Genomic DNA, 11,457 nt, shown 5'->3' with positions numbered 1-11,457 from the left:
ACCTGGGCAGTGATCACTGTGGCCAGAGATGAATGTTCCGAACAGCCGGTGGAGCCTCCCACCCCCACCTTCACAAACGTTCCATTGCCTCAACCTCTCCTTCTTTCCAGATGTACCAATTTATTAGAAAGGGAGAGAGTTACAGAGAGGCAGGGGCAGAGAGAGCGAGGTGTTCCATCCGCTGGCTCACTCCCACCGAGTGGGGCGGGGATGAGGGCGGGAGGCAGAGCCTGATTGTGCCGCTGCTGTCCCGTGTCCCTCATGGTGCTAACCTTAAGTTGTTGAAGGCATTTATTGGCCCTGAAACCCTGAGGTTTGATCCTCGGCCACCCATCAAAGCCACGAGGGGATAAATGGAGACTGCAGCAGGAAGAGTGGAGGAGAGACTACAGACAGGACTTCCCACAGGAGCCAGTGGGCAGGGGGAGCTCAGAGGCCTGCAGAGGCGAGGGGCTCTGTGTCCCTTTGTCCCCCCTCTGGCGCACCAGGAAGCGGAGCTGGAACACAGGGGGCAGCTTTCCAAGCCCGTTCACCCGGGGCGTGAGGTCGATGTCTTCTGGGGCTTTCGGGCAGCCCAAGGAGAAGTTCTGCAGCATTGAGGTGAAGAAGAGGAAGAGCTCGGAGCGGGCCAGGCTCTCGCCCAGACAGATGCGTTTTCCTGGGGGTGTCGGGGAGGGTGGTGCTGTTACTGCGGGGAGCACTTGGAGAGAACCCCGTTGCTCCGCCCACCCCAGGACATTTGCATGCTCATCTGCATAGATTTACATCCGACATTCTTTGGATGGGATCCTTGTCCTCAACACAAACGAGATGAGTGTGTGCGTGTCCCTGTCTCCCCTCCTCCCGGCCGTCTCCTCTCCCAGTCCAGTCTTTGTCTCTCTTGCATCCTCTGTCTTTCTCTGTGTGTCTTTGACTAAGTATGTTATCAGCTAAGCCAGTTGATGAGATGATGTGAAAACAGGGAGACAGCCTGCTAGTGTGCCCTGGAATGGGGAGCAGTGGGAGGAAGGCAGAGGGGAACCGAGACCTCCAGCCCCTTCGACAACTGACAGGCAGGCACAGGAACTGGTCCTGGTCCTGAGAACACTCAGGTGCTTCCAAAGGAGCTGGTGCTCAGCTGTGGCTCAGCACTGCTGCATGCCCCCTGCTCTGGCTGTCCTGACACCTTCCCCGGACTCCAAGGCCCTCCTCACAGCCAACCCAGTAGCCTCCCAGATCCAGTTTCAGCACCACAGACAGGGTCAGCTCTGATTGGCCAGTGGCCACCTCAGGCTTATTCAACATGCTTGGATGGCCCCTCTGCCCACCTCCCCCCTGGAACTCTGCGTCTTACATCCCCTACTCTGATCCTTCCAGTGTCCCATCTGGGTGGAGCCCTCAGTCCCCACCGTCATCTTCAGCACAGGCCTGGGTCTGTGTGGCAGGACCAGGGGAACAGCCTGGGATCTCAATAGGAAGGGAGGGAACCTGGAGAGCTGCAGCTCAAAGGAAGGCAAACCCTGGCCTCACCACAGGTCTTCGCAGCACAGCTCTGGATCACTACATGTGCCTGCAGCACTGAGCAGGGAGGGACTTGCTTGGAGCTAACCAGCGTGTGCCGTGCTGTTCCTGTTTCTGCTCGTGTCGGCACAGCGTCTCCCCCTGACCGTGGTGAGCACAGTCCCCCTGCTGGCCTGGCGTGGACACGGTGCCTGTGCGTGAATTCACTTTGGGGTCAGGTTGTTTATCAAGCCTGGCCTGCCCCAACTAACACAGGCCATGACTTCCTACAGGGCCTGGGGCAAGGTCCCAGCCCAAATCCTGGACCCTCTGACTGCAGCATCACAGAATGCATGATTCGGCACTACTGTATTTTTAATAGGCCAAAGAGAAATACAACTTAACAGAGGTCTTCCTTCTGTCTACTGGTTCACTTCCCAAATGCCTACAACAGCCAGGACCGGGCCGAGCTGAAGTCAGGAGCCCAGATCTCAGCCTGGACCTCCTCGCATGGGTGGCAGGGACCCATGGACATTGAGCCTGTTGCCCCAAGGGTGCACAGCAGCAGGAAGCTGGAATGGAAAATAGAACCAGGACTTGAACCCAGGACTCAATATGGGTTGCACGCATCCAAGCAGCGTCGTAACAGCTGCACCGCACTTCAGCACCCTGATTGAGATTTGAAAACGAAGAACCTTGTAAGACAGAGGAGGTGGATCGTTCCTTAAGTTGGTTTAAAATTGAGAAAATATGTGGTAGAAGGGCCACAAACTAAGAGGGAGATGTAATTAAAAGACAATGCACAGGCATTTTTTTGACAGGCAGAGTTAGACAGTGAGAGAGAGAGAGAGAGAGAGAGAGAGAGAGAGAGAGACAGAGAGAAAGGTCTTCCTTTTCTGTTGGTTCACCCCCTCCCCCAATGGCTGCTGCAGCCGGCGCGCTGCGCCGATCCAAAGTCAGGAGCCAGGTGCCTCCCCCGGTCTCCCATTTGGGTGCAGGGCCCAACACTTGGGCCATCCTCCACTGCCTTCCCTGGCTACAGCAGAGAGCTGGCCTGGAAGAGGAGCAACCGGGACAGAATCCGGCGCCCTGACCAGGATTAGAACCCGGGGTGCTGGCACCGCAGGCAGAGGATTAGCCTATTGAGCCAGGGCACCAGCCATCAATGTGCATTTTCTACAAATGTTTCCCTTGTATCCCCTCTTCAAGCCTTACAGAGAACACTGAAGGCTTATGTTCCTTAATGTCAGGAACAAGATGAGATTGGTTCACATAATTCTAGAGAAGCCAGCCCACGATGCTAGGGGGAACAAAGCACATGGATTCACCGACGAGAACTGGGTCACAACGGAGTTTGCAGATGCTAACATCAGTTATCTGGAAGCCCCAAGGGAATCCATTAAAAACTGTCAGAGGGGGCTGGCGCTGTGGTGTCGTAGTAGGCTAAGCCTCTGCCTGCAATGCCGGCATCCCACATGGGCACTGGTTAGAGTCCCGACTGCTCTCCTTCTGATCCAGCTCCCTGCTAATGCACCTGGGAAGGCAGTGGAAGATGGCCCAAGTGCTTGGGTCCTTGTACCTGCATGGGAGACTGGAAAGAAGCTCCTGGCTCCTGACTTCAGCCTGGCTCAGCCTTGTCCTTGCGGCCATCTGGGGAGTGAACCAGCAGATGGAAGATCTCTCTCTCTCTCTCTCTCTCTCTCTCTCTCACCCTGCCTTTCAAATAATAATAATAATAATAAACCTAAAGGCAGGGTGGGTGTTTAGCTTGGTGACTAAGGCACCTTCCTCCCATACCCCAACATGTGCATTCGGTTCCTGGCTCTGGCTCCCGACTCCAGCTTCCTGTGGACGTACGCACTGGGCAGCAGCGGTGATGGCTCAAGTAGCTGGGTTCCTGCCACCTGCGTGGGAGACCCAGAGGGAGCTCCTGGCCCCTGGCTGCAGTCCTGGCTGCTGTGGGCATTTGGGGCATGAATCAGCAAATGGAAGCTCTGTCTGTGTTTCTCTTTGCCTTTCAGAGCAAAAATAAAATTTAACCAAATGTGTGAAACTCCACCAAGTATTCTGAGAAGTGACTCAATGAAGAAACACACGGAACCTCAAATTTGTAAAATTATCATATCTCTCCAAGTTTAAGTTCATGCCAATAACAATAAAATCCCAGTGAGACTTTTTGGGACCTTGACGAAATGGTTCCCGAGTGCAACTGAAAGAATAAGCTATCTTAGAAGAGCTGTGGAAAGACTGAGTGTTCGGAAGAGGCAAGGGCCGGGTGGAGACCAGCCCCTGGGAACCATCAGAACATACTACAGAAGTGTGATCATTCAAACAGCATGGTGAGATAGAAAAGACATCCCATGGGCCAATGTACAGAAATTAAAATAGATCCAAGGGGATCTGAAAATGTTAGCAGATGACAAGTTTCAAGTGAGGGGTTAGAAGCTGAAATGTTCGATACATAACCGAAACGGGGCCTGACACTCCTGGATCGAGAGTGTTCTAGGCTGGGCCTTGCATTCCTGCAGGACCTCCCCAGAGCCCCAGCTCAGATTGCAACAATTGTCTCCCAACAGCAGCAACATCAATCCAGCCTCTGTGAGTTTCCCTTCCCCGTCTCCTCTCTTCCTTCTCACCTCTCCCATCTACAGACCTGTTGTCTCTCGAGCCAAGTGTCAGTGCGGGTGTGCGCACACAGCACGAAAATCCTCTGAAGTGTCAATAGGTCTGGTCTGGGTGGTGAAAGGAGATGTTCGCTTTTGACTTAACTACTTTCTTGTTTGCATAAAAATAGGAAAATGATAAACTTATTTTTACTTGGGGTGAAATTTCCCAATTCTGGGCTCATAGCAGGTGCTCATTCATGGGCCACTTTTTTTTTTTTTTTTTTGACAGGCAGAGTGGACAGTGAGAGAGAGAGACAGAGAGAAAGGTCTTCCTTTTTGCCATTGGTTCACCCTCCAATGGCTGCTGCAGCTGGTGTGCTGCGGCCAGTGCACCATGCTGATTCGAAGCCAGGAGCCAGGTGCTAATCCTGGTCTCCCATGAGGGTGCAGGGCCCAAGGACCTGGGCCATCCTCCACTGCACTCCCGGGCCACAGCAGAGAGCTGGCCTGGAAGAGGGGCAACCGGGACAGAATCCGGCGCCCCGACCGGGACTAGAACCCGGTGTGCTAGTGCTGCAGGTGGAGGATTAGCCTAGTGAGCCGTGGCGCCGGCCAGGGGCCACTGTTTATTTGTGTGCATGTGTGAGTGTGCCCGTGTGTATGCATGTGTCTTGCACTCTCTCCATCACCAGCTTAGCTTACATTACTTCTCCTCCCTTTCCTTGGCCTTACACACTGTGTCTCTCTCCTCACCCTCAGAACCTCCACCTTTTGCCTAAATGTTCACCCAGTGTTTGAGGAAAGCCAGGCAGAGAAGCGATCGATTGGGCAGGGCAGGGCACGGCTCACCCATGGAGAATGGGACAAAGGCTTCCCGCTTCCTGAAGTTGCCCTCCGCGTCCAGGAAGTGGCCGGGGTAGAAGACATCAGGCTTCTCGAAGTGGTGCGGGTCATGGAGCACAGAGCTCATGATGGGGTACACAGCGGTGCCCTGAAGGGTTTCAAAGCCAGAAAGACATGAATAGCACCAACAAGGAGTGGGCAAATCTGTTCGTGTGGGGCCGGCACTGTGGTGTAGTGGGTAAGGCATATGGATGCCGGTTCTGGTCCTGGCTGCTCCACTTCTGCTCCAGCTCTCTGCTATGGCTTGGGGAAGCAGTGGAGGATGGCCCAAGTTATTGGGCCCCTGCTCCAGCTGTTGCAGCCAATTGGGGAGTGAACCTGCAGAACCTCTCTCTCTCTCTCTCTCTCTGCCTCTCTTTCTCTCTCTCTGTAATTCTGACTTTCAAATAAATTAATAAATATTTTTTTTAAAAAAGAATCTGTCCATGCAACATCCATGGCTGGCAATGATGTCTACCGGCTGTGCAGCGCCACGCTTGCTGGCTACAATACTGAACTGACGCTGACTTTTCAGGTTAACAGTTGTGTCCCAAGCCCTCTGGGTACCCTACCAAACACTCTGACCTCTCTTCCCCAAAACGCTCTGATCTCCTCTCTAATCCATCAACTCGGAGCTCCCTCTGCACCTGACTCTTCAGAGGCTGCCGCACCGGGGCCAGAATCTAATCTGATGCTTTGGGGACTGGGGACATCCATACTTGGAAACGCAGGGCGGGGCAGGGGACTGAGTTACAACCAGAGGCAGAGCTGGCGTGTCCCTCGGTGGCTGAGCTGCTGCCAAGGATGCCGACATCCCACATCACAGCGCCTGGATGTGGATCTGGGCTCAGCTCCTGACCCCAGCTCCCTGCTGTTGCACACCACGGGCAGCGGCAGGTGAGGCCTGAGCACTTGGATCCCTGCCAGCCATGTAGAAGACTCAGAAGCAGCTCCTGGCTCCTGGCTTCAGCCTGGCCCAGCCTTGGCTGTTGCAGACATTTGGGAAGTGAACCAGCAGGTGGAAGATCTCTCTCTCTCCCTCTGTGTGTGTGGATGTATGTATCTCCCTCTCTGGTCACTCTGCCTTTAAACAAATAAATTTTTTTTTTAAAAAAAAGTCAGCTCCACCTTACAATGTATTTCAGTAAGTATGTGGTACTTTTCCCAGCAAAACAAAATCTATCATCAAATAAGAGTAAAACGTAAGACAGAGCAGAGAGGAGATGACATGCGTATATTTCCAAAATCTCCCTCCCCCTCTAGAAATCTGGAATAAAAATCTTTGCTGTAGTCCAGTGCCTGAGGACATGAACCAGCACAAGACCACAGGCAGCCAGCACCCGTGTCCAGGCCTCACCTTCACCAGGTGATATCCCCGGAAGTGGGTGTCCTTGATGACAGAGTGGGGGATTCCTATGGGGGTGAGGTCACTGTATCTCTGGATCTCGTGGATGACGGCGTCTGTGTAAGGCATCTTTGCCCGATCCTCTAGGGCAGGAGGACGCTGTGGGCCGATCACCCTGTCGATCTCCGCCTGGACTTTCTCTAAGGAAGGGGCAGGCGGGGGAGGAGGACATCAGTAGACGCCCGACACAACGGACTCCACCACGGGCACCAACAAAGGGCCCTGCCGACTGGAGGGGGAGTCTCGTGCACCCTCCACAAAGGTGCTGGCTGCAGCACCTTCTCAATGAGAACATGGAGAAGGGAACCGGCTCCTTTTGGGGGGGAAGTGGTGTCCGGGGCTTCCATGCTCGTTATGAGAGGGGTGCACAGGGAGGAAATTCATGCAACACTTCAGGGCACCCCCTTAACTAATAAAGAGCTGTGTCTGGGGCTGGCAATGCACCCTTTCCTCCCAGATTGGCTCTGTGAGCTAGAACAGATCACTTCCCCGCTCGGGGCGTTTAATTCATGGAGGTTTGATGAGATGAGAGTTTAATTCAGGGAGGTTTAATGAGATGAGAGTTTTTCCAAGGCCAGTCTGCAGACTCTCAGCCTAAGGGTCCATCAAAGGGCTTCTAAATCTGTTGCAGTTCAGCAGGACACCCCAAATAGTCAAGTTCTTGGTCAACTCCAAACTCTATCAGAGAGCCACGTGCTTTGGTGGACTGTGTAACTGCGGCATAGGGCACCTTGCAGTCCCGCAGGTGGCCTGGAAATTGCAAGCCAGGCCACAGGCACAGAGGACCTTTGTGGACCTCGCGGGCTTGGGCAGTGGCTAGGGCTCGGAGCAGGACAGCGGCTGTCGGTCTCCGCCAAGGGCACCGACGTCGTGCGCCCTCCGGTCCCCAGCGCCGCAAGCTCACCGGTGACATCCGGGTGCTTGAGGAGCAGCAGGAGCCCGTAGCGGAGCGTGGTGCTGGAGGACTCTGTGCCCGCGAAGAACAGCGAGAGCACGGTGTGCACGAGATTCTTGTGGTGGAACTCGCTCTCGGGCAGGAAGCGCTCCTGCGGGGTGGGGTGGGGTGGGGGTGGGGGCGGCGACCTCGGCGTCTCCCCGGCCCGGCCCAGGTTGCCCGGTTCTGAGGCTGTTCCCTGCCCCACTTTCTCCTCTTCCTTCCCTCCCGTCTCCTCTTTTCAACAGGGCGGCAAAGGGGCGGGCTCTGGAGCCGCCCTTCCGGGATCTAAGCCAAGCCCTCCCTAGCTGTGTGCAGTTGAGCAAGGCACTTAACCGGTCTGCGCCTTAGCTCACCTGGGGTTGTCTGAATGTTGCTGTGTACCGCGCTCATTAAACACCCTTGGTTCCTTTGGCCTCTGGCTTTGGATTCTTTGCTCTCCTGATTGGCTCTTGCAGCCGTCTCTCTGAGGCTGAACAATCCGGCTAGCATTGGCCAGACCAATGAGAACAGAGATCTGCCCCTAACCCATCAGCACCTCTGACCAATCAGAATGAGAAGCAGCAGATGTTAACTCCTTAGTTACCGCTACTTAGTGTTAGTTCCTGGGGAGGCAGAGGCAGCAATGGGAGCAGATAGCTATTCAATGGGTAACACTCCTGTACCCAAACGTCAGAGGCCATGTCAGTGCGCGCCCAGCTCCATGTCTCCCCGCGCCCGGCTAGTCGGCCCTTGCCTTGTCCATGCGGAGTAGGAAGGAGTCGATGAAGTCCTGGGGGCAGCAGGGGTCCAGGGTCTCCCGGTGTTTCTCGATGTTCTTGGTGATAAAGTCTTTCAGTTCCTGAATGATGCGGTCCACACGAGCGTGGGGGCCGGGCAAGTGCTTCAGGATGCCAGACAGGAGCTCAAACACCTAGAGGGAGGCAGGCAAGGCTCCAGAACCTGTTCCTGCCTCTCTGGGATGGTGCCGGGGGTCTGGGGCTTCCACGCAAGGCCTGGAGGTTGTGCACGGCACAGCAGAGCTGTGTCTAAAGGGCACCCAGCAGCCTTGAGCACTGTGCCGCCCACACGCCCACACACGGGCGCACACACGGCGGTAGGCACAGAACTGCATCTTCCGGATGGATCACTTTGCATCACCGAGGTCTCTTCTGTCAACATCCACCCTTCTCCACGGCCTGATTCCCGCCACCAATATGACTCACAGCCTCGCCTCAGCTGGTGGCGTGTGTGTCTTGGAGCCCAGAGACATGTGTGAGTGGATGAAAGAATGAGTGTGTGTGACTAACCAGGACTTAGGGAGTTCCCCTGAGGCCAGTGTTGTGGCACAGTGGGTGAAGCCACCATCTGTGATGCCAGTGTCCCACATGAGTCAAGTCCCAGCTGCTCCACTTCCAATCCAGCTCCCTGCTAACGCCCCTGGAAAAGCAGCAAAAGATGGCCTAATTGCTTGGGCCCCTGCCACACACATGGGAAACAGGTGGGATTCCAGGCTCTTGGCTTCAGTCTGGCCCAGCTGGGAGTGAACCTGTGGAAGATATGTGTGTGCATGTGTGTGTGTGTGTGTCCTGTCGCTCTGTATCTCTGACTTTCAAACAAAGAAATCTTAGAAAGATAGAAGAGGTGGAGGGAGGGAGGGAGGGAGGGAGAGACCGAGAGAGGGGAAGGAAGCCAGCAAGCTCCCCTGGGCAGCAGTAAACTCGTAAACACGGGACCTGGTTTTCTGATTCCCGCAATCACTTGGCACCAGCGGCCACCTGAGGGAGAGATGACCCTGAGCACCTGACCCGCAACACCTCCCTGCCGGGAAGCAGTCCCACCCGATCCTGGCCCGTCCTGGACTCCCTGGCCTCACCTGGCTGTAGAAGGAGCTGAGAAGGATGAAGGTTTCATTGAGCAGCTGCAGCAGCCGCAAGAACGCTGGGTCCTGGTAATCGAAGCGCTCTCCGAAGACCATGGAGCAGATGACGTTGGCCGTGATGGCGTGGAAGAGGGAGGTGGGGTCCAGGTAGGCCTCTGTGGGCGAGAGGGCCGCCGTGCCAGGAGGGTCTGGGTGCCCCTGCCTTGTCCTGGCCACTCTGGCCCGGCTTCTCTGCCTCTTGACCGTCACATCTCAGCTCTGACCTGGAATGACTTTGTTTGTGCGTTTGTGTCTCTTCCAAGTTCACTCCCTTGTCACACCCGAGTCTGTCCTTGTGCCCCCCACCCCACCCCGGGACACGCTGTGTCTCCCCTGCCACCTTCCATCCTGACCTTTGCATTTCCAAATCTTTTTCTTTTTATGTGAGTCCTCAGCTGGCTCGCTCTCTGCCTCTCCCCCTCTCCCTCCTCCTCCTCTTTTTCTCTTCCTGTCTTGCCCTAGCCCCCTCGTTCCCCAAGCCTGGGGCTCCCTCTCCCCGCCCCAGCCCCAGCGTCCGGGACTCACCCTGGGATTTCCGCAGCTCCTCCACCAAGCACCGCGCCTCTTCCTTGATTCTCTGCTCCATGCTGCGCCTCCCCATGCCCAAGTCCTTCATGGTGGCCAGACAGAACCGCCGGAGGACTTTCCAAGGCTTCCCGTTGGCGAAGAACACACCTGACGGACAGGCGTATAGGGGAGCACCTCTGGGTGCTTCCTCCTGCTCTCCCTGCCCTGTCCCTCAGCCCCCACTCACCGGTCCCCTGGAAGATGGCGTCCGTGATGGCAATAGACCCCCTGCCAGAGAAAGCCTCAGCCTGCTCCACCAGGGCCTCCCGCACCGCCTGGTAGCTGCACAGGACGACCACAGGCCGGGAGCCCAGGTACACCGTGAAGACATCCCCGTGTTTCTCTCGCAGCTGCAGAGGGAGCATCCAGAGCTGGCCCAGGGACTCAGCTCCTGGGCCTGGCTCCACCTTCGAGGGGCCTGCCTCCCGCACACGGCCCTGTCGGGCTGTGGGGGCGCTCGGCTTTCCCAAGGCCCCTCCTTGCTCTTTAAATAAGTGCACACTCCCACCCACCCCACTTGCCCTCCCCGGGGCCACAGCTCAACACCTCAAGTCTTCCAAAACTTCAGCCTCCCCTGCATTCCAGAAACTTCCACGGTGGGCTTCTTGGGCCAGGTGGTAGAGGAGGAGAATGGTGAAGCTGCTCTGCTGTTTCCCCCCACAGCTTGGCCCCAGGTGTGTGTGGGGGGGTCTCCCTCCCCCCGCCCCTTCCCCAGCTCACCCGCTGGAAGGAGTGGAGAAAGCCCTTGTGATGGATCTGCAGGACGTTCCCCAGGAGGGGCAGAGGCCAAGGTCCCGGTGGGAGGCGGCCCCGGGAGGCGGGGCGGCCCCCGGCCCAGAGGAGCAGGAGGCCAGTGAGGACCAGGAGCAGCGAGAAGGCGGACAGCACCATGGTCCCCTCTCTGCCTGCCTTGAGCTCTGCCGCCTCTTAAAAGGCAGGCTGCTCTGTGGTTTGTTGATTTCTGATTGGCGGGCTGGGTTGCCAGGACTCCACCTGGCAGAGCTCCTGGTGACTCTCCAGAGGCTGCAGGGGCCCAAAGGGGCAGGGCCACAGGAGCCAGGAGCTTAGCATCTCAGGCTTAAGTCCCAGGGCCGCCTTCCCATTGGCCACCTGCTGGTCTGGCGGTGTCATCACGGGCAGGGCCCTGGACCGCCCAGCTTGTCCCACTGGAAAGGGTAGAATGTGTGCAGGCTGTGTTGATGTGGCTCCGCCCCAAGAGGGCGCTCGGCCAGTTTTGTCACAAGGTGGCATCCCAGCATGAGAGGTAAGACTAGGGCCGTCAGGGTCCTTTAGGGCCAGGAATTTATTCTGGTATCAGAAGAAAGCGAGATATGCAGACGGTACCACAGTCTGATGGAGGAGGCCTGGCTCCCGTCTTGGGGTGGTCTTGGAGGTGGCTCATTTGGCCTTGCATCCATGCATCCATGCACCCCTCAGCAGTCCTTCTCACAGCTGTCCATGCCACACACTGCCCCAGCTGTGGGGAGTGGCCCCTGAACAGCACAGCAGAGTGGGCGCTGACGCAGGGGACAGGGTCTCACCAGAAGGCCTTCCCCAGGGACCTGACGGTAAACAGGTCACACGTAAAACATCAAGGGCCACCTCCCGGCCCGAGGACGGCAGGCTGTGTGTGTGTCTGCTTGAGTGTCAGGGACCATCTCAGGGAGCCCAGGGCCTCTCACAA

At 56.6% G+C, this 11,457-nt stretch overlaps 1 protein-coding gene across 1 annotated transcript; it reads right to left on the bottom strand.

Annotated features, from left to right (window-relative positions):
• Positions 1-373: 373 nt before the first annotated feature.
• Positions 374-10,836, bottom strand: LOC133747997 (cytochrome P450 2B4-like). Its single transcript, XM_062176494.1, has 9 exons — positions 10,494-10,836; positions 9,961-10,123; positions 9,732-9,881; positions 9,162-9,322; positions 8,043-8,219; positions 7,277-7,418; positions 6,325-6,512; positions 4,935-5,076; positions 374-658 (listed from the first exon to the last, which is right to left on the bottom strand). The coding sequence occupies exons 1-9, from the start codon at positions 10,662-10,664 to the stop codon at positions 387-389; spliced, it is 1,566 nt and encodes a 521-aa protein (XP_062032478.1). The 5' UTR covers positions 10,665-10,836; the 3' UTR covers positions 374-386.
• Between the last annotated feature and the right edge of the window lie 621 nt (positions 10,837-11,457).

The sequence above is a fragment of the Lepus europaeus genome, chromosome 19 (assembly GCF_033115175.1).
Source record: "Lepus europaeus isolate LE1 chromosome 19, mLepTim1.pri, whole genome shotgun sequence".
NCBI lineage: Eukaryota > Metazoa > Chordata > Mammalia > Lagomorpha > Leporidae > Lepus > Lepus europaeus.
The sequence above is the reverse complement of the archived record's forward strand: the minus strand, read 5'-3'. Positions and strand labels throughout refer to the sequence as shown.